Raw genomic sequence first — 24,529 nt, 5'->3', positions numbered from 1 at the left:
ACATTGTTCACAATCTAGTATTTTCAAAACAAAATAACTTAGTTGCTGAGATCAATAATTCTATTATACATATGAAAAAATAATAATAATGTGGATCAGTGGTAGGAAAGGTTGGTGGTGTAAAGATAACACATGGAATTGCCAAACAGGAGACCCGGTTCGAATGCTGTCCTGTTAATTATTAATACATGTGCGCCTTTTTTTTATTGTACGGGGTCTCGAGTTACATTCCCGGTGGAAGAACCTTTGTGATTTTAAATATCCTTGTTGTTTCTGTGTTTATGTCCCTGTCGTATATAGGTGACCAAAGGATTGAATAAAAAGATTGGCAATAGAGTTGAGTATCCCGTTGGGAAGAATTAAAAAGAAGTGGTAAAGCATTCACCCTAGGTGCATGGTGTCCGTGGCTCGATTCCACTTCGCGCCAAGTGAAATTTGAGGTGGACAAATACCGTGTGCATGGGTTTTCTTGGGATTTTTCATTTTCCTCCCACTTTCTTAATTTTACCATTTCATTCATCATCATTCTCCCTTAGCGTAGGTGCATAATCGTACAACGTTAAACTAGAAATTCCATTTAATTTTAATTTCAATAATAATAATAATAATAATAATAATAATAAACAATTAATTCAAGTGAAAGGACTGTAATTTATGTTGACGGCAATTATCATAAATATGCAACCATTATAAAAACATTGCTTTGAGTAGAAAGATAACCCTGTCCCAAATGTTAACGAATGCGCACGAGATGAGATGTGTCTCGAGAAAGAGACGAGACGGGCTTTGTGGCATCCAAGATAAAACGAGACAAATGCTTTGGACACGAGATAGCTTGTAAAATGTCTAGTCTTGTCTGGAAGGTCTCGAAAACATGTCTAAGTTTTAAAATTATTTTTCAAGATCTATTCTCTCAGAAGTAGCTCTCTGCCTTAAAATTTATAACGGCATTTGTTATTTAAAAAAGTTGAACAATGCCTAAAGTTAATATTTAACTTTTCGAAAAGAAGCTTCATTAAGGGTGAACCTGAAAGATGTCTACAAACTTCGGGAGGTGATTCGTGACATCAAAAGGAGACAAATGGTCCTCTTGCAGTTTTCGAATTCAGCTTCATTTACGAGATACAGGGTTGCCAACTTGGAATCCAGCATCGACTCCAAAAACTAGTCTGTAAAAAAGAACGACGACTTTTTCTCTTGTTCTGACCTCATGAATAACCTCCCAAAGTTTGCGTACATGTGTGTGTTCAATTCCAATTGTCAGGAGTCGATTTAAGTTTTCAACCCCGTATCTCGAAAACGAAGCTGAATTAAAAAGACGGCAAGAGGACTTTTTCTCTTGTTTTTATCTCAGGAACCACCTTCCGAAATTTGTCCACATGTTTGTATTCACTTTCAATTGTCAGGAGTCGATTTTTGATTCCAAGTTAGCAATCTCGAATACAAAGCTGAATTTAAAAAGAACTACAACAAGACTTTTTGTCTTGTTTTGATCTCAGGAATCACCTTCAGAAGCTTCTCCACATGTTTGTACTCATTTCCAAATGTCATGAGTCGATTAAGAATTTCAAGTTGCAACCCTGTATCTCGAAAACGATGCTGAATTTTAAAAACTGCATGAGGACTTTTTGTCTTCTTTCGTTGTCCCGAATCACTTCCTGAAGTCTGTGCACATATTTTAGGTTCACCCTACTTCTTTTATATTTTATAAAATATAAACAAAATCTACTAGGCCGTCTTTGAGAAACTCACTGGGAATTAATTCAACTCCAAGAATAAACTACTACTCATATATTTTTCAGGTCAATTGACTTATACCATGTTGTCAGGTTAAATATTCATTTATGAAGTGAGAACAAAATGCCAATCTTTTCTGGGAAAATCGTCGAGAAAAAGTCACCTCCAAGAACAAACTACCCCTCGTAAATTTTTCTAAGAGAAATATCTGATACCGCAATATAGGGTTGTTAATTAAATACTGATTAATGAAAAACAAACAAAATTGTTAAAACCATTTTTGAGAAAATAGCTTTTTTCGATTTTCGGCTGTTAGTAAACCACACTTATTTTAGGCGGTAGGAAAAAAATTGGAAAATCTCCTGTAAACTCTAAGTTTAAAATTTGGAGCATATACGTTGAACGGTATGGCCTCTAGGCGAGTGCACAGAAAAGTTTAGCGAACGGACGGACCGGAAGAACGGGTATCGAAAAATCATTTTAGGTATGTAGACGCCATGAAACATGTAAATCCGTTGAAATCTGAATTTGATATATTATTTTCACAATCACCATATTTTTTCTCTCTTTTGTCGCTCGAGAAAGAAAAGCCTTTGTTTGTTACAAAAAGGAAGGGAGTTTACCAAACAATATTCAATTACAGGGTACGGGTCACCGCACTAAACTATTTCAATTCTATTTCTTAACTGTGTTAGGCCGCAGTTGTTACTGAAGTGTATATTTGGATAATACGAATAAAATTATCCAAATACATCGAATATCCGATTAACGAATAAAAACCTTCGATTGAAAAAAATCCACACTACAAAACTAATTCACACTTTGAGCACATTTTCATTAGCCATATAATAGAGCAATTAATGCAATAATTCTTTATAAAATATGAAAAAATCAAATGAGTCATTTTTGAGAAGGTCGTTCAAAAAGAACACATCAGGAGTAACCTACCTCTTGTGAATTGTTTCGGACAATGAGTTAAGATACACTTTTGGTTATTAATGAAATATTTATTTGCGAAATTTGAACAAAATCGCCTGTCGTTCGAGAAAATTGCCGGGAGAACCTTGAACCCCAAAAATAAACTATCCGTCGCAATTGTTTTTCATAAAAATGACATACTAAAATATAGGGTTATTAATGAAATACTTACTTATGAATTATCAAGAGTAAACTACCTCTCGCGTATTTTTTTCAGGACAAACGAGTTTTGCCATATTGTTAGGTTATTAACGAAATATTTATTTTTGAAATATGAATAAACTCTTTTGAGTCGTTTATGAGAAAATCGCCCAGACAACACACTAGACCAAGAATAAACTACCCCTCGCATTTTTTTTTTTTTTTAGGACAAACGAGTCATGTTATATTGTTAGGTTATTAATGAAATATTTATTTATGAAATATAAACAAAATCTCCTAGGTCGTGTTTGGGAAAATCGTTGAAAAAAAGCTCAGAATAAATTACCCCTTGTACATTTTTCGGATCAAATGACTCATGCCATATTATCAGTTTATTACTGAAATATGAACGAAAACGCTTGAGTCCATTTTGGGAAAATCACTGAGAAAAAACTCACCTCTAAGTATAAACTGCGCCTGGTAGATTTTTCTCAGATAAATTCCTTATACCATAAAATAGGATTGTTAATTAAATATTGATTTATAAAAAAAAGAAAGAAAACAAGATCGTTAGAGCCAGTTATGAGAAAATCTCTTTTTTCTATTTTCATCGTACAGGAAACTACCCTTGTTTTGGGAGTAGGAGGGAAATAAAAAAAAAAGAAACTATAGGAAATACTACCTAGGTGAAAATCTTAAACTAAAATCTGGTGCAGATAAGTAGAACGGTATGGCATCTAGGCGAGTGCACAGAAAAGTGTAGCGAACGGACGGACGAATAGATGTGTATCGAAAAATAACTTTTTCGGTATTAGAGGCCGTAATACGTGTAAATTCGTTGAAATCTTAAATTTGATTTGTTTTTCGATCATCATACTTTCCTCTCTCATTTGTCGCTTCAAAGTGAAAGAAACTCAGAACTACAGATAAGATACACTTATTTTTACACATAGACATTTATTGATTTAAAATTATTTTAGTTTGTGTAAAAAGTCATTTCACTTCCAATTGAAAGGTTTTACCATGACAAACTGCATACCAACGAAGAGACGAAAGTTTTCAGGAAGTAAAAGCATTCAGAAGTCTAGACTGCATTACGTTTATCAGCCTGTTTTCTTGGTTGACGTCATTGTGTTACTATTTTAGTATTGTTCTATTCAGACTTGGTTGAAGTTTTGTCTTAACGGTTACACATTTTTTCTTTCTTATTTCATCGTTACACGTAAGAATAAAATGTTGTGGTGAGTAGATAGATTCAACCTTACGAACATTGAGTTTTCATTCTTCCAACACTTTACCATTGGACCAAGCTTTGTCTTCACGTCAACGCAAGGTTACAGGGTTTATTACGATTTAAATAAAATGGCTGGCTGTTAAGAGTTTCCTGCTCACATATTTCGATAAAAATTTTCATTGCTTCGTAGATACGTAGAGCAATGTTTAGATACACATTTTAAGAGAGTGCAGTTTGATGTATATAATAATTTCATGCCAGATAAAGGCTGGGTAAGTTTTGATAAAATGTTTCATATGTAGTTCTCAATAATAGGCTTGCTGTTCGGGGTGAAGTTCCAAGGTTCAACATTGACTAGGAGTTTTTGCTATTAATATCCTTTCTATCAATATTGGCAGTGAACAAAAGTTAGCCCGTGTTGAAGCTTTTTGCTCCTTATTTATTTATTTTACTTTATTATTTAACGAATATATTGAAAATATATTTCTCAGCAGGCACGTATGCAGGAATTTATTTCGGGAGCGGTCCAAAGCTGTTTGGGGGGTCCGACTTCAATATTAGGATAAATTATAATAAAATTTTTAAAAATAACCACTAAAATTATGCTAAATTTACAGAAAAGTTGGGACTTCACACGGGGTCCGTACCCCCTGGACCCACCCCCAAATGTGTCTTTGTTTGTCAGTAACGTTTTCTCATTTTGAAATTCTCAAAAACTTCGAATATATAAAAAGGAAAACGAGTTATTTTCGATAAAATATCACTTCAAGGAGACGCGACATCTATATTGCACATGGTGGTACCCCACGTTAACAAGGGCAAGAATTCCTTCCCTTTGGTTCTCTGCCATTGCGCTCTATCGAAAGGTTAGGTTTGTAAAATATTACTAGTAAGAACAAACGTGATTGGCACATAACAATACTGAACAGAAATCCACAGAAATGCATGCTGAACTTACGTTTATAGCTACCCTTTGGTGATTTGCCCTCAAGGTCAATCGAGTGATAACTCAGTTCTGTCTCTGTTCTTAAGCCGTGTTCGTATTACTTCGAACAGTTTTGATGTATTTGTTTTCCAACTACCATAGGAACAGACAATCAGGGCATACAATACATTTAAGCAAGTATATTTGTCGTGAAATTAATACACACATTATCCAAAGACTCTTACTATATGAATCTATATATTTATTTATATAGATAAAGCAAACAGTGGAAACTACCTATCGAAAGAATAAATTAACAGCACGATCATAATGAAAAGCATGCCTCGTAATATAACAGACTTCTTTCGCGTAAGAAATCGAAACTCAGTTGGTCAGAGCAACTAGTCTGTACGAATTAGGTTGTTAGTTCGAGCACAGTACGAGTAAGGGTTTTTATTACCATTGTTTTTCTCTTTTTTATGTGAGGAAAAATCAAGTTGTTACATCGCGATATGAAATGTTTTTGGTTAGGTAACTTTGTCTTAGCTAAACTTTAAATATCAGTAACCGTCGAAATTATTTCACTAACCGATCAGTTACTAAACATTTCAAATACGTCAAACCAGTGGCATAACATGAAGGTTAACCTCTCCTCCGCACCCCTTAGTTATGCGTCCGTACTTTCAGGGGCGTACCAAGGGCCGTGCAACCCGGGCGACTGCCCGGGGCACCAGAGTCAGAGGGGCACCAAAACGAGCCTCAGAAAGTAAATTTTATAATGTTTTCTACTGACATTTTTGGTTTATATTCTTGTAAAGTAGCGGAAATTACATAATCTTTTTTCATTTCACCATGGCAGAAGAGAGTTTCATAATACTAAGGGGGCTGTATCGACAAATGAAGAGATGGCACGTAGAATAAAGAATGGAGGGGGAGTAAGTACTGTTTGTTTTTTTTTTGCTTGAGATGTGGATACTGATTATAGTGAAATCCGAAGCACTTCTATCGTTCAACAGTAACCCACCGGGAATTGGACTCGGGACCACAGAAGGCAGGCGTCCTAGCCACTAGACCAAGCGGGGGGGGGCGGAGTTAGTATTGTTTATAGCGGGCCATATTCTTTGTAAAGTTTTCCTAGGTAATAAATGTCTTTTTGAAAAATGGGTTTAAAATAAAAACACTACGATAAAACGTAAAATATAGGCTAGTACTAGGGGGGAGGGCGCCAAAAAGTCACTTTACCCGGGTGAAAATTTGGCCTGGTCCGCTCCTGTATACTTTCTATATATTTTTTGGCCTTGCAGCTTGTGCGGTCAACACGCCAGAGGGTTGCGGGGGAGCTATTTACGCCTATGCTTCGAACGTAATTCAATAACTGTTTCAGAAATTCTACCATCAGCGTGGAAACGGGAATATATATTTTTCTAATAGTCCCATAGAACTTTCCCCCAGAACGCCAGATACAATTTTTCAGAATGGGCTATGGCTAAGTATAAGGAGGATCTGATGTTTCCTAAGTAAGTTCCTTTCGGAAATTTTGCTATTTCTTTAACGGTGATATAAATAAACTATCGTCATGAGTTTTACACATATGTTACAGTTTCATTCCTTCCCACATAAAAAAATAAATAAAATAACCATAGTAACAAAAATGATAATTGCACTTCTATGGGATTCGAACAAACTACCTCCGGCATACAGACTGAACGTGAACTGAACCTTACGTAAACTGAACCTGTTCTACGGTAAAGACGATTTTTCAGTACGATCGTGGTACCAATTCGTCCTTTTCCATAGGCAATTTCCACTATTTGCTTTATCTATACGTTAATACTTGGCATAGATTCATATATTTGGAGTTTGCAGATAATGCACGTAATAAGACATATTAGAAATGTTTCGTTAAAAGTTCCGTTTCTAGATTTAATCCACATTTCTCTCAAATGACATAGATGTCGCCACTTCGTGTTGAACTGCAGAATTCCCTCGCGTTCTTGAAAATTTTCCACTTTAGCAGAGTTGGTAATTCTCGTAATTTCGGTCGATTTAATGTTTTTTGCTTCTAATTTATTTATTTTAAGCTAATATTTAACACAAATATTAAAAACTGGTTTGTTATTAACTTTTCCTGCTGGGGAAACCTTCCGAAATTTCGAACATATACAGAAAACGGAGATATTTTCAAAAAACTTCTAAATAAAGAGACGCGTCATTCATACAACAGTTGTACATTCATACAACACACGACAAAAGAATAACATATTCACATCATACTAAAACTATGCGTGCACCAAAAGAAGTGTCCTTCCCATGTCTGCTAAGCTGTATGATAAGCTCCCGACTTATTTGAAGGATATCAAAAGCATACTGAAATTCAAAAATGAACTGTTGAATTTTTTATGTAACAAAATGTATTATGACATTAACGAATACTTGGGTGATAGTTTGTAAATTAATGTAATATCAATACTATTCAAATCAGGGTTGGCTGGTTTAAACCAAGGTGGTTTAAACCATGGTTTAAACCATGGTTTAAACCAAGGTTTAAACCAGCTGTTTTTTTCAAAAAAAACAACTGGTTTAAACCAAAAAACAACAAAATGTTCGTAAAAGTGTAAGTGTTTGTAAAATCTTGATGAACACACATTTGTGGGTTATCACGTTTCCCTCCTGTATATTATTCGTATTATATTCAGACCTAAATTCCCCATTCATTACTCAAAAAGATTATACTACAAAAGCAACTTTTTTTAATAAGTTTATAAATGTTTATTTTGTGATTTTTTGTAGTTGTTATTATTGCTATGTAATTGCAATCGAAGAAAATTTCTAAATATTGTTTCGTTTCAATGTTTACTATTGATAAAATACGTACATCGTAGATGCCGTACTTTTGTGTGTGTGTGTGGGGGGGGGGTCATACAGACCCCACGAGAGGCATTTAGTTAAATAAGTATCTTTGGTATCTATTTATGTATAAATGAGTCTGAGCCAAAGTGGACTCAAATAATTCGTATCTTTATTCACTTTTCTTATTGATATGCAGATTAAGTCGGTGTATTTCTTTAATTTGGACCAATAAAAGTCGTTGTTAACTAACTTGAACTAAATTAGTTCTTCTGTACTCCGTAGTACTTTGAAATTGTTCATATGTAATTCTGTGTAATTGTTTCACTTGTGCAACTGTTTATCTTTTTGTCCTTCTGAAATGACTCTTGACAGTTATATTAAGAAACATGTAAAGATCAGTACAACGTATTTTCATCAGGATTCCTTCGTAAGTAAGTCGGCAGACGTATCGCATTTGTGGCCAATTAGTCCTGGTTCCGAGTTCAAATGGAGGACAATTTCTCTCGGATGTAACTCGAGAAGCGGTTTTTATTCCGCTTTAAGCTTATGTGACCCCTTCCAGCATAACCCGGTTGTTGCATAATAACATCAAGGCAAAACAAACTTATTTCTGTCCATATGATATGAATATATAGAGCAAATTATTTAAACCATAAAAACCTGGTTTAAACCAAAAAAACCTGGTTTAAACCAAAAAAACCTGGTTTAAACCAAAAAAAACGGTTTTTTTGGTTTTTTTAATAAAAACCATGGTTTTTGCCAACCCTGATTCAAATATCTTTATATCATTTGACAAGCCCTATGTACGGTCTCTGACCGATAATGTACGAAATGGATGAATAAAACAATGAATTAATATATTCATGCATGATTAGGTTTACGAAATAGTGTGTGGCTGGCAAAAGAAACTACTTTTATAAAATTCAGAATTGGCCAGAATGTATTATTATACTTCTGTTTTATTATTTATCTTTAAACAAGCGTATTCTAGGAACATCTTTGAGAATACCTAATACATATTACACATGCAGTTAAAACCAGCGAACAATACTTACCAAGTCTTTCCTGCTACCATGACTGGTTTCGACTTCCACGTCTGCACCATCAGAATCTTCATCATGTGACACAAACGATTCACTAAAGCCTGAATCACGTGGTCTAGCACTTCGCTTTCGCTGTGATTGTGTAGACTCGTCATCGCTGTCATTATCGGAAATAGTCTTCCTTTTGGGTGGACCCATGTTGGGTCCTAGATTGCTTTTAATAAATATGCCAGCTTTAGCGAACTTCGCCAACACTGCAAAGACAACAATAAATCTACCTTTAAAAAGTGTATACTAATGTTCTTTAAAAGTAGGTAACCAGCAAGTTGAGCATTTCCAGTGTCCTACTAGAATTTAATATACTACGATGATCTTAAAAAAGTCCAATTCACAAGAAGGGCGACAAAACTGACTGTAATAATTATCGAGGCATTTCTCTTCTGTCAACATCCTATAAAATCCTTTCAAATATTCTGTTAGCAAGACTGACCCCATACGCAGATGAAATTATTGGAGATTATCAGTGCGGATTTAGACGAAATCGATCAACTATCGACCAAATATTTACCATGCGCCAAATACTCGAAAAAAAGTGGGAATACAATACCCCGGTACATCAACTATTTATTGACTTTAGAAAGGCGTACGACTCGGTTAGGAGAGAAACATTATACAACGTTCTTACAGAACTTGGAATACCAAGAAAACTAATTAGATTAATTAAGATATGTTTAAATGAATACGGGAAGTAAAGTACGGGTAGGAAATTTTTTGTCCACGAGCTTTCACGTCGAAACTGGCCTGAAACAAGAAGATGCGTTGTCGCCATTATTATTTAACTTCGTTCTGGAATACGCTATAAGGAAAATCAAAGATAGCAACCAGGGCCTAGAGTTGAACGGTATTCACCAGGTTATGGCATATGCTGATGATGTAAATTTAATAGGGGATGATAGGAGAACAATAGAAAGAAATGCAGAGATCTTATTAAACGCCTGCAGGGACATGGTTTTAGAAGTAAATGCAGAGAAAACTACATGGAAGTGCGTCGGGACCGGAATACTGCAAATTATGGATGCGTTAAAATATTAAATAATACTTTTGATAAAGTGGATAGTTTCAAATATCTAGGATCAATATTAACAGAGAAACATCATATTCACGAAGAAATTAAATGTCGACTAAAAGCAGGGAATTCGTGTTACTATTCGGTTCAAAATCTCTTGTCGTCGCGAATTCTGTCGAGGAATTTCAAGCTTAAAATATACAAAACGATAATTATGCCTGTTGTTCTGTATGGCTGCGAAACATGGTCACTTACTCTGAAGGAAGAACATAGACAAAGTATTTGAGAACAAGATCCTGAGACGAATATTCGGACCCAAGAGGAACGCGAATGGGGAATGGCGGAAACTTCATAACGAGGAACTACATAATTTATATGGTTTACCCAACATTGTTAGGGTCGTCAAGTCTAGGAGCCTTAGGTGGGCGGGTCATGTAGCTAGAATGGAAGAAAGTAGAAACGCTTTCAAAGTCTTGACTGGAAGACCAATCGAAAAACGACCATTAGGAAGACCTAGGTGCAGATGGGAGGACAATGTTAAGATGGATCTCGCAGAGATAGGAATACAAAGTAGGAACTGGATCCAATTAGCTAAGGATAGAAGTCAGTGGAGAGCTTTTGTGAACGCGGCATTGAACCTCCGGGTTCCATAGGCCATAGAGTTAGTTAGTTAGATCTTAAAAAAGAAAGCCTTTTTTAACATTCGTATTACATCTGGTACAGGAACACTTTAAGTAGAAGGCCGATTAATTACAAATATCAAAGAACATGTTTAATGTTCATGCGTATACATTTATATATGCTACTATCTTGATACTACTAATATTAAATAAATACAAACTGCAAATAACATTAAGTTGAAACATAACATATAAACACGATCCATTTTCTTTCTGAACTAGCTAGCTTTACAATGGTTGGCCAGTTAGTCCTATTACCACCTAAACCCAGATTAAGGGGCTGCCATCTTGAACGGTCTCACACAACGATTTCAGTATTTTCAATATCGATACAAATTTCCAGCACTTCAGTATCAGTAGATACTCTGGAAGTGGTAGACACCAAATCAATTTTACAGAAAAAGCGAAAAACTGTTTTTTAATAAGAATTTGTTGAAATATTTTTAAACTTCATTAAGTATTACACAGTAGTACATGCTTTTAAAAGTACAAATTTTGTTATATTTGTCGTAAAGATTATATCTGATTTAATAAACAACAGTTTTACTAGTAAGAGTGTGAAATTACTTAAGGTACTTAACCACAAACTTTTATTTGTGTTAAATATTATTACATACTTACTGAGTATACTTGAGAACAGCTCGAATAATACCATCAGCCAAACTGAAACTTGTCAAGATACTGAAAAATCAGTGTAATTTGAAATAAAATGCAAATATATCTCCCAGTTGTTAAAACTCACGCTAGCTGCATGTGACAGGAATATTCTTGTGAAATACTAATGCCAAACTTTTGGAATCTATTTCAATCTATTTCAATAACATGAGATCGAGAGATCTGTATTTTGTGACTTACAAGATCCAATTTATTACATAACTAACAAACTTCATCTGGCCATACGGATTGTCGCATATTTGTTCCGTGAACCTTTTCTTGAAGTAAGGTTTCCGAGGATATTCTTTTTCCGCACTTGAATATGAACCATTTTTGATATAAATGCGTGTTCACTGTTATCTTTCTTGCATGGATGCAATGTTCATATAATGCCTGAAAGTTTTTGAAATCTTCAAAGTCCGTACTAGGACATTCCATGTTAGATCAACACAGCTATTTTGGTCACCATTTCAGATTTTGATGAAATTTGGTGTGTTAGTAGGGTTTGATGAAAAACGACCAGAAATGAAATATTTCCTTCCTGACTCTTACAGTTCTGGAATTACAGCATCTCAAAGTTTGACTTTTTGTAAAAAAAAAATGGGTCTGATTGATTATTAAAAGAGCTTGCAACTTTGGTCCTAATTAAGATAGAGACTTCATTTGGGTATAATTTTAAAGCTAATAGACAGACCTTTCGTTTGATATGCCACACTTGACCTTTCCCGTAAAATTGAAAATTTGACCTTGATCTTTGACCTTGAATAGCAAAAAAGACGTGGATATCGATTTTCGTGAAACTTTTACAGAATAATAGCTTATTATTGGTGATGACATTTGGAAAGTTTCAGAGTGGAACAGCCATGGGATGCTGAGTTATGAACTTTTAAGTGAAAGTCACTGACAGTAATTTTGACCTTTTGCCGAAAATTTAGTCACATTGCTGATTATAAATGCTTGTAACTTTTGCCCTAATTATTATAGAAACTTAATCCCGATGTCATTGTTAAGCTTGTAGATAGACCTATTATTTGATATGTAACACTTGATCCTTTCTGTAAAACTGAAAATTTTACCTTGAATGACACGAAGAATGACGGAGTAGCTTTTACAGAATAATTGCTTGTTATTGGAGATGACATGTAGAGAATTCCATAATGGGATATGCATGGAATGATAATGCATGTATTCTTAAGTAAAGATCACTTATTGACCGAACGAAACGGAGGTTAGTCGATTTGTGTTGTCTGTCCGTCTGTCTCGTGATAACTTTCGAACGCGTGAATCGATTCGAATGAAAGTGTCACAGATTGTTTATTCGTTCAAAGGACAAGACAAGTTCGTTTGGGAAGTTAATCAGACGAAGAGGTAAGGGTGAAATCTCCTCTTAAAAGTTCAAAAATGTAGAAAACTATTATTAAAAACGAATTTAATGGACTATTTTCTGTTATTAGAACTTTATAAGTGTTCGAACATACCTCGGGGATTCCGGGCTAATAGTTGGGAAGGAGGGGGAATCGGACAAGAGCTTGGCCAGAAAATCAAAAGGGGATGATAACAAATCAGACTAACGAATTGCTATGAAAATTGCACAGCTTTATCGCAAGGTGTACTTTTCGAAGAACCTTAATACTAGTGGTAATTAATCATTTGTTTATAATTGCATTGTTCGTTATTCACGGGACTAAGTGTACTTTAACGTAGAAATAGCCAGTGAAAAAATTGTCTACATACCTGAGGACGAAATGCCTGCACTAAAATTGCTTCTCTAGCATAGTAGTTGATTTTTGAGAGTCTGCTTTGTTAAGCACATATGTGCGTCCAGTGGCTGTTAGCGGATGAACTGCAGCTAGTACACACGAAGTAGGAAGTGTTAAAATGTCTTCCTTGCGGGGATATGTGAAAGATGGATTAGGCCCTGCAGGATGTAAGAACTTCACAGTAACTTCCTGCTCAACTTCGTCTACAGACAGTACACATCCTAACCACCATTTGCCGTCATAAGCACATGTAACAAAACCTTTTATTGCTTCTATGGATAGATGTGCTCTTAACTTTTTCACACAGTAAGTTCGGTATTCACCACTGTTTGAGAATTTCTTCGCATGTAAAGTATTTACAGTAAGTGGTAGGAAAGCACGTAGTTTCTGAGTTCCAGCTATTGTAGAGGCACTGTTGTATCTTGAGGTAAGCAGCGATTCTTCTGCAGCGTGTTCTTCTGAAGAGACGTAACAAAAAGTGACGCTCGGCATAGCTGTAGTAGCCCAGTTATAAAGTTGCTTTGGAGTCATTATTTGGCCATCACACGGATTCTGAAGACTAGCTTTGGCTGCAAGTCGTTTTAATGTTCCACCCAATCCATCACAGGCACTTTTACCATGTGCAGTGGCGAAAAAGTGCCACTCAGCTTTAATTCCAAAGTCGTCTTCGTGCGAACACAGGTTAATGAAATTTTTCTTATTTTTGTATTGTGCTGCAGCCCCGTCAGAGAAGTAGAAAATCTTTGACACTATTGAAAACTTAAGGGTTTGATTTATAGTATGCGACGAATGGATGTATGGTTGCCTGGGAATTGTTCCAATGGTAGCCTTGCACAGAATCTTGCACAACAAATGAATAATTTTCACTGAAGTCACAAAGAGCAATGAATTCACCCACATGAAGATTGTCTTTGAGGCCTATCAAGAATTCTGTTTGTTGCTTTGTGATAAATGAGTGGCACAAAAGAATCTGTAATTTCTCACTGAATTTTGGGCAGAAATCTTCTGGTGATTCTTGGATTGTGCATAGAGTGGATCGGTCTGTAGCTACCCATTGACGGTATGTTATACTGTCTACATTATGTTCCTCCATATGGTTTTGAATACTTATTATTAACCTCTCTGTACCAGGGCAGGTTTCACAGTCACCAAAGTAACATGATATATTAGGTGGATTACAGACAATCTGTGCAAGGCAGTCATGATATGATATAATGGGATGTACATCATCAGCTGTAAGTGTCGATAGTTTGGCTCCTGCTATCATCAGTCAATGGGAAGGTAAAGGGATAACTTTTCATAGTTTGTCGGTATCCTTAAGCTTTCTCTAATTTCCCATTTTACAAAATGGAAGCCGTACATTATATATATATAAAAGTTCTGAACATGAATACTATAATATGAATACTAAAATTCAATATGAAAGTACTCTATTTAGTACGTATTTGAATAGCTGGGAGGGATGAAGGAGAAATTCATTTCTGTTAAATAATAATATTGCTGAGCGGGAGGGAAAGCGTTTTTCATTTCAAATTCTCAGAACCTTCTCAGAAGATGAATTAGGAACCAACTACCTGGCTAAACTCTTTTGTATAGCGAAAAAGGCATGCTGTTTTTCTACAAGAATAATAAAACTCATTAGGCTTTTGGCGTGGGAGACCCGGGTTCGATTCCTGGCGGGAGCTCATGTGGTTCGGATTCCACGTTAATTAGTAGGTCCCGTCTCATATAGCCTCGCTGTTGAAAGGGGCGATTAATTCAAAATCAACTTAACTCAACTAAAACTCATTAGCAAGCATTCTCTGAGAATCCTCAGTACGGTTGCGGAAGAAACATGTGTGTGTGTTTGTGTAGGTCTACTGGCGAGGTATCTTCGTTGGCAGAATGGATGTAAAGGCAAGTTATTGGAAGTGCATATGTTTATTGACCCAGCCCAAATCTCAAAAAGAATATCCTCTTGGAGAAAGGGAAAAAGGAAGCGGGAAACTCCAACCCACACTGGTTCCAGTATCGTAAGTAAAAGAGAAATGTTGCTTTTCCAAAAAATTAAGAAAGGAAACATTGCTCGTTGAAATCGTTATTGTAAAACAAACAATATTTGTTTTGTTATCTATGAAATATCGAGAAAGATGGAAGGCCCAGAGGGAAAAGAAATAAATTTGTTAGGGAAGGGAAGATCTTTCGCATAGAATTCTTGGCCATACGACTGACCCTGCATGAATGTTATTGCTTATTGAAGATTTTCTAGGATTTCCACCAGAAAGCAGTTTATTCTGAACAGAAAAGAATAATATCACGTTCAGCTTGAAGCTGTTCTGTTTGATGTTTCCCCAAATAGATACACTTGTGGGGAAAAGACTTTTCTCTCTACTGTAATATATAGCAGAACCGAGAATCATTTCTCTCCGTTATCAAAAGGTTATTGAAACATTTGGGGGGAGAAAGGACTGTCCGCGTCCGTAAGAAAACATATTTTTGCCAGGACAAAAAATCTGACCGTATTATAGAGGTGTGAGTTTCACTGTATATATATATATATATATATATATATATATATATATATATATATATATATATATATATATATATATATATATATATATATATGTGTGTGTGTGTGTGTGTGTTTATTAACATTGTCACGGGTATACTGGTGGATTTGAATACTTTAAAGGGTCTTGATTTTTTTTTATTTTACTGCTATTTTATCTCAAACGATGTAAATAAATAAATCTATCATTATATTATGCTCTATTCTATGCCATTAGGTGTCATTATGTAATTGTTACGTTATTGCAGCGAGGATGGAAGTATGGCAGTCGCCGTAATGGTGCAAAGATGGTGGAGATGGGAGAAGGCGGTGACACGCGACTCTGGACATGAAAATAATAAAGAGACAGCATGCAAATTTGTTGCGTACGGGCTCGGTTACTCATCAAAAGGATGCTGGGACCCCAAAGACAGTTGTCACTGAAGAGGCTACAGCCAACGCTGCTGCGGTGTTTGCGCAAAGTCCCTGAGACAATATCATAGGGAATCTGGTTCATCGTATGGTTCGGTCCAACGGCTAATGAAAGAGATCGACTGGAGACCGTGGAAACCAAATTTTCTCCAGTCATGTCACCGGAAGAGTGTCATGTTAGAATGGAGTATGCTGAACCCTTATAACAATGGAAGGAAGAACAACTAGATATCCTGAGTAACATTCTGTGGTCAGACGAAGCAGTGTTCCATGTGGCTGGGTTCATAAATCGTCATAACTGCCATTACTGGGCCCCTAGTAACAACAGTCCCGGAGCTACAACTGAAAACTTGCAGTCATGTCACCAAACGACATGTTGCAATGGTCTGTGAGGGGGTCCATGACATTTGGGCGCAGATATTTGGACGCGACCGTTTGGGAGCAAATTCTTTTATCCAAATATGTTATAATGTATTTCATAACTACAGCCCGGATGTTTAGGTATTAAATTATAAAAATAAGCACTGGAAATTTCGTAAAACTTCCACAAATAATTTTGCAAATCTAAAAATAACATCTTAAATATAGCGAAGTTTCTGCATATCATGCACAACTTGTCTCTACAGCTGAAAAGAAATGGGAAGAAACCTTAGCACATTACTGACTCTTCGGTCTCCGTACTATGCGGCTTAGTTTTAAAAGAATATTTCCTTTTAATAAAATAAGACATGTCATTTGTATAAAAAGACGTACGTTTTTCGTTAATGTTTAAGTATTCTAACGATGTGACTATATATTCATACTGCACTGTGTAAGTGATTTTTTGAGTCAGACATTATTAAATTTATCTTAAATTCTGTACAATACTGTACATATTTTAATTTTGATAATAAATTATTAAAATGCGTGGTACAAAACGTAAGTGTTTATTAAGTACTGGCCCGAACCAAGAAGTCAAAAGAATAATAGCTGGTTTTGAAATAAAAATGGTGTTTTCAATGCCATGGGTCGTTCAGGAAGTAAGTATTCATTGAATGTTTTTTTGTTATATGATCTGCTTATTAGGCCGGACAGTTGATACTCTATTGTATTAACCCTTAAACGGGCGGACCACTTATAAGAGTCAGAAGCCATAAAACGCATATTAGGTAAACCGCGATTTCGAAGCCTGTTTTCCTTTTTCTTCTGGTGTAAACCGCTTATACGCGTCAAGTTGGGTGAAAACAACCTGCCACTTATTGACAACATTCCTATTTGTTTACTAGATGGAAAATTACCCAACACGTGATAAACGTACGACTGAAAATTACCCCTTAGGCACTAGCTACACATTGAAATATGAAGAATAGGCCAAACAAAATTTACTGTAGGCAGCCTGACACCTCACAACAAATTTTTGTCCTTTACAGTGGTCTGGTCTCTTGTAAATAGTTGAAAAGTGAATAAAAGCACACGAAAAAGTGACTAAAATCTCATCATGCCCCTTTTTTCCTTTGCCAATTTCTCCATCACCTCTCTCTCTGTTGTTTTGTTTCATCTTTACTTCTTCTTTTTGAGCTTCCTCCTTTCTTAGGTTTTCGAAGTATGCTTTGTAGTTACGGTAAGCAGACTTAGCAGATGCAAGAAGCTTCTGAGTAAGTGGAACCAGTTCTGGCCTATTTCCGAATTTCTTCATTCCAGACATTATATTTAAACTTACCATTGAGACTTCTCAGAGCCATGAAATATTCAAATTCATCACCTACTCTTAAGAAGAACATACAAGAAGCGTAACACAAGGCGAACATGATGAACCACACACACACAACGTTGAGCGGAGCGTTAATTATTACGAAAGAAAACTAAGAGACTATTATGATAGAAGAAAGAATAGACACAGAAGGGTTCTCAACCCCACCCTGAGAGCTTAAGCATCCACCAACCATCTACTTTGCTTTAGAAAGAATAGAAGCTGAAGTAAAAATAAAGTTGACTGTTTCACATGAAGCGGCAAGTGCTGAAGCTTTCAGAAGAGTAATGGGTAACAAGTTTCTGCCTTTTTCCATTTATTTTTATATTTTTCTTACAAAACTGACAATTCAAAACATAAATCACACGAAAAAGTCACTTTACCTCCCAAAAAAGTAACTTTTAGTGACATATTTGAAAAAAAAAGTAACTTTTAGTGACCAACTTGAAAAAAAGTAACATTTAGTTAAAAAAAAAAGTGAGTCGCTATGAGCCCTGCCTTTATGATATATCTAACGTAAAGGAACGATACGATTGGATGGCATAAGAACAGCATTATTTCCAATAAGGATATGGAATCTGTATGACAGTATGACAAAGTTCTCAATGACCAGTAAAGAACGAACAACCACACAGAAACAGCTCATTGTGGACTGCTTTGCGCCCAAACGGCGCGCCTAAAATTCTGCTCCCAAACGCCCTGCTCCGATGTGAGAAACGTTGGCCCCGGCTGCAACGATGTGCTACTAATGCTGGTGCCTACGTTGAATGAAAAGGCAAGAAACATAGTACATAATAGAATTGACAGCAACCATGTAACATTGTTAATGACAGAATAATAGTGAAATGAAAATAGCAATATAATTGTGGGTCACCCTGCAGCCATTCATCGAGAACTTTGTGCCGTGTATGGACCAATTGTGATGAGTAAAGAAGTTGTTCATGAATGGGTTCGTTCATTAAAAGTGGACGAACAAACATTCATGACGAAGAGAGGAGTGGCCAAACCATCAGTGGTTACCGATGAACTTGTTCAGAAAATTGATAGAAAAGTTCATGAAAATTTCACAATCTCGGAAGTTTCTGATGAATTTCCACAAATTTCCAGGATCTCAGAGCTTTGGTAATGAGGATGAGCTGAAAGATGACGTCATAGGCGGGAGATTTCTATGCTGGTGGAATTTCTAAGCTAGTGCAGAGATATAAGTGTTTGAATATTTATCGAAACTATATTGAAAAATAGAGCAAAGAAGTAGTTTTCCAAATGTATGTGTGTTTCTTTTTTAACCAATCGGTTTCTTTTTTAATTACTTTCCGAATGGCCCTCGTATATATAAACGAAAGTGATTATGTTTGTGACTTCATACTTTTTTGAATCGCCCGACCGATCTCGATCAAATTTTCAACATAGATGGGGTTCGGTACTTTGACGGTACAACGTAGGGGAGGGAAAGAGTATGTGTATATATATATATATATATATATATATATATATATATATATATATAATGAAATGAAGTTTTACGTCCCATGGTTATGCCGGTTAGGCTAAAAGAAACGGTAAAGATGAGAAATGAATGAAACGGTGGCATGAAGAAAATGGAAGGAAACGGGAAAACCCCGAGAAAACTCACGCACACAATGTTTATCCACCACAACGCACACTTGGCGCGAAGTACGCCATGCACCAGAGGTGAACGCTCTACCACTGAGCTACACTGGCCCCAAAAAAGAAAGTGACTACATTTGTGACTTAATAACTCTTGAACCACACGACCGATCTCGATTAAATTTTCAACACAGATGAGCTTTGGGTCTGGAACTGTTTCTATCATTTCATCATATATATAAACGATCGAAAATGACCGATATTAGTATTGAATTCATAGTTTTCGTGGTCGCTGAGATGAACACTGATACTTCCGATGCCGTTTAAATCCAAGTTCAGCCCTGCAACTTAAGAAAGGAGAAAATATATAAAAATGATCGAGAATGACCGACATCAGAGAGCGCTTCTGTAGGGCCTAATAGTAAAAAGTGACTAAAGGAATATACTTCTAATTTTTCTTATTTTAACAAAGCGAAGCGGGTAATTCACGCTAGTAATATTAATAATATACTGTATAAAATATTCTTGACCTTCAATAAATGATAAACTAATATGTATTGTGTTCTATTAATATCAATATAAAATTAAGGAAATATTTATCAAAACCAATTCCAAAATATAAGTACATGTTTTCATGTGCTTAAAAGATGAAGAGGAAAAAGATAAATTTGCTTTTGAATGGAGCAAGAGTACTGGAGTCCGTACAACATTGTAACTAATCAAAAAGAGGTCCTCACTTGAAAAAAGTTCGAGTAACCATGGAATAAAATACCGAACGGTAAAGGAAAAGAATTATAAGAAAAACAAATATATTTTAGATTACGACTGTGTGCTTTCGGAGACATATTAAATCACATAGTATAACTTTATACTCAGACATCTCTTCAAATAAGTTCTTTGCTGATGAACTGAAGAGTAAAGTAGAAATTCGGAAGGCTATTTACTCCTTGTATGAAATGTATTCTTCTCTAGATCTAAATTATTATAGTACGTAGTTCGTCTTAGACCGCTCAATTATCACATCCCCTGAACACATAAAATGTGAACCGATAATCGTGATCGAGTTGCCATGTAATACTCATAATATTACCATTCTGTATACTTCTTAGGAAGGTGTTAGGGGACCTCGCTTCCCCCTTAATCTATTTTATAGACTAATATGTGATTACGTATATTCTTACCTTCTGTTTTAGTGGTTTGTCTTTAAACTTGCTCGTGCTAGAAGATATTCAATTGAACGATTACAGTAGTTTTGGTTTTTATAGCCTTGATCATTTAAAACCATGTTCTTTCAGAATTCTGCTCGTCCGCGAAAAGCCACTTGCTCAAACAAGCAATCAAAGGTTGTTATGACCAAACCAGCAAAGCAATGTCTTTGTTTCCACTTCGATATGTGTGTGATACAAAATCAAATAGCTTGGGTAGTGGATAGGGTGGATTGCGTAATAATAAACTATTAAAAAATCACACAAGAAACATCCATAAATTTATACAAAAAAACAAAAGTTGCTTTTGTAGTATAGTCCCTTTGAGTAATGAATGGAGAATTCAGATCTGAATATAATACGAATAATATATGGGAGTGAAACGTGATACCCTACAAATGTGTATCCATCACGATTTTACGAGCACTTACTCTTACATATATATATTAAATAAAATGTGATACGAAACCAAACCTTTTTATAGTTTGCGATATTGATGTTGATGCTTATAAATTTTGTTTTACTGTGAAATTATTGCCCCTTAAAGAGGAGTTGCAGTGTTCCGTTAAAAAGAGCAAAAGCTATCGAGTTCGACGTAATCGGTTAAAAGTGTAGTTTGCATGTTAATCTGAGAATCTTTTACTTTGTTACATATTTGTACCTGCAGTTACGAGGTATAGGAATCTTATTTATTAATGTTCATTTGGCTCTGTTTTAAGCACGGATTGGTTTGCTGGAAGGTTTACTCGTCGTTGTGTAGTAGTCAGTGGAAGCATTTGACTGTGAACCATTCTTATAAATTCGTAGATCTTTTCAGTGGAGCATATACGCGAACTATTTAGAATCTTTGGTGACACTTGAAGAGGAGTTTGAGCTGGACGCGTGGGTCACAAGGGATGATGTTGCAGTTTGGATATTATTTATGAAATAGGAAATTTAGTTCTGGTTACAGCATTGGGCAACATATTAATGACACATGCTGCGGAATTGTACACCCAACATTGAAATATCAGGTATTTAGTTTTAATAATTTCTACCATAGTTGTAAAATATTTATTTGGCTTCGTTTCCCGCCGTTTTATTTGAAGTGTACGTTAATTATAAGTTTTACATTTTAAGGGGATGTTCTTGCTGTAGTTTTATCTATTATTTAATACATAATGTATTTCAAGTTTTCTTACATTTAGAACTGATACGACACGAATTTCGCTTAGATCCAAATGTATTAATACTTGAAACATGAAATGTTATAAATAATAGTAGAATCATTACAGTTGGAACCACCGTGATATCTAAGCGATTCGATTCCTAAGGAACTGATTCCTGGTGATATTTAACGAACTGTTCCGATGAACCGGTTTATTGAACGATTCAATTGAATGTAATGGCCAAAGTAGACTTGCCAAAACTAGTGCATAAAACACTAACCGACATGGGTTACGTGGCCACTAAAAAGCACGACTGCAGCAAAGGGACCCGAGCAGTAGCGAGGAGGTGCGTCCGTAGGAAGCAGGCGCGTCAGCGGCGGTGAATATACGCATAACAAAGGATAGTTGAAAAATACTTTGTGCATAATAAAATGCATGGCTTATGTGTTTCACAGCTTTGGGGAGATGCTATATGCCATCCAAAAAAGTACCAAAACGTTCAAAACTAGGATAGCTTAGAATAAGTATGGTTAGATGTTTTACTTCTTTCCTGTACTTTTAATTCTTTCCTACACACAATAAATTGTTAGCCTGTTTAGTAGACCATGCATTTCACAGAATTTCAACAACTGACACTCCTTATTTTTGTACAGTCGATAAAACTCAAACACAATATAAACCCGCCATACTTTTAGGAATTATTCATTGACTATCTAGGATGTTAAAAAGTAGGTAACAGATTGAGTTCTCACAGGTTCGTTCTTCGCGGAGGTGCCATTTTTTTCTGAATACTGTCGGCGAATGGAAGTTGTACATAGGTCTCCCTACATTGACGTAGTTGCCCTTGTACTCAAGGGCACCCGTCAGGGGGGACAAGGTGGGGCGCTCGCCCCCTAAGAGAAAATCGTACTTGGGAATATCGAAAGCCCAGCAAAATTTGAAACTATATTTGAAACCTCGCTTATATTTGCCTCCCCTTGGAAACCACAACTTTGCCCCGCCCTTGCTTGTACTTTTTCTAGGGTGTTTTTCTAGGAATATCTGTTGTTTTTTATATCGTATGGGAAGAATAATAATGTGCCCTTGTACTTAGTGTATGACTATGTGTGGGGGGTATGCCTGTCGGGGATTTGAAAACACATCGCATATCCTCGTGCACGGGAGATGAGAAGTAGCTATTCTTAAGTATTACCGTATGGCGTTTCTCGTCCTTCCATAAACGGCGAACCCGGGTCTCCTACGCCGAAGGCGCGTACGCTTACTGCTTAGCCACGAGGGATAAGTGGAAGAAAATTCAGATATAGTATACGTAAAGCCGCGTCAGTTCCCGAAGGAGCTGGACGCTCATACTTTAAGCGATTATTCATTGAGTATCTACGAACTTACCAAGGGGATAACAAAGCGACTTTGATTTACTTATCGACTGATACGAAAATAAAAAAGAACGTACCTGTACTTTATATCTGCATGTGTAGTGCCCTTGTACTTTATCTATGACTATGTGTGTGTGGGGGGGGAGATTTAACGCATATCGCATATCTTGTGCACATGGATACTTCTTACTATTGCACTACGTAGAAAATTTATGGTATTTCATATAGAAGTGGTAATAGAACACAGAAGAAACGCAGATCACGGCGTTCTCATGTATACTATTACCGAAAATTCCTTCAATAATGTCACAAGTGGGTCTTGGCTATCAAGTAAAAAAGTTGATTTTGCTCATATGCATGTCCATTAACAGGTCTATTAATATTGTAAATATGTTGAAAGATTACTTAACAAATACCTACAGTTATTGAGAACAGTGGTAAAACTGATTGGGAATTTCATATTTGTACATAGCAAATACTAATGATCTAGTAATATGCTTATTAGTAATAGACAACAAAATAGACAGGATATAATTGTTAATAAAAATAATATTACCTTTTGGTTACAACCGGATTCCCGCTAAAAATTCTTTTCTTCCGTGGATCAGGGTTGCCAACGAACAAACAACATTTAGTGCTAGATTAGAGAGTGGAAGATTACTAAAAATCACTAAATGTTACCATATATATATATATATATATATATATATATATATATATATATATATATATATAGAGAGAGAGAGAGAGAGAGAGAGAGAGAGAGAGAGACAGACAGACAGAGAGGAAGACAATCTGAATTAACTTTATCAAACTATAATGGCTAGATACTATTTCTGCTCCCTAGTATCCGTAAAATTTCCCGTATCCGGGGGGAGGGGGGGTAGAAACGATTCGGTCGAATAATTCAGTGGCGGGACTGTCGAACGAAGTCACACTGGTAACAATTATAATTTTATTGCTACAAGCTAAGAAAAAAAAAACCTATGCGCTAATTCAATATAATATATACAAGAATAAGTACTAGAGGCTTTATGCAGAGTCGTTTTGACGTATGATTAGAGCCATACTAAAGAATTGACTACTGCAAGAAAGATATGTTAGTCGAACTCTTTAGTATGACAGTAATCATGCTTCAGAACGACTCTGCATAAGGCCTATTGTGTATTCTTCAATTAGCTTAGCCAGTGGTTCCCCCCCTCAATTGTCTATCCGTAGGTGTTCTTCCATGAAAAAAAAATCTTTTCGATTAATTTTTACACCCCCTCAAACATACTTATATAGATTTTACCCCCCTCCAAATATTTCAATGACGCAGTTTGCGTCATAGCCCCCCTGGCTTAGCGATAAAATTTAAACATTTGCAATTTAGCCTTCCTCAAGACCCGCCTCTGGATTGCTTGAGTTAACTTTACATCCGTAGTTCTTAGTACAAA

At 35.9% G+C, this 24,529-nt stretch overlaps 1 protein-coding gene across 2 annotated transcripts in view; it reads right to left on the bottom strand.

The window, feature by feature from the left end:
• Positions 1-23,769, bottom strand: part of LOC145673385 (structural maintenance of chromosomes protein 6-like) — a 169,577-nt gene extending 145,808 nt beyond the window's left edge. Inside the window, exons 1-2 of one of the 2 annotated variants that reach the window (XM_081743036.1) lie at positions 23,650-23,769; positions 8,921-9,162 (exon numbers count right to left, since the gene is read on the bottom strand). In XM_081743036.1, the coding sequence (XP_081599162.1) occupies positions 8,921-9,106 (186 nt within the window). In that variant the 5' untranslated portion in view covers positions 9,107-9,162; positions 23,650-23,769. Of the gene's footprint in view, positions 1-8,920; positions 9,163-23,513; positions 23,569-23,649 lie in introns of those variants that run through there. The other variant, XM_081743035.1, reaches the window with a different exon arrangement.
• Between the last annotated feature and the right edge of the window lie 760 nt (positions 23,770-24,529).

The sequence above is a fragment of the Thermobia domestica genome, chromosome 16, assembly GCF_964235325.1.
Source record: "Thermobia domestica chromosome 16, izTheDome1.hap1.1, whole genome shotgun sequence".
In the NCBI taxonomy this organism is placed as follows: Eukaryota; Metazoa; Arthropoda; class Insecta; order Zygentoma; family Lepismatidae; genus Thermobia; species Thermobia domestica.
This window is presented reverse-complemented; position numbering and strand designations above follow the sequence as displayed.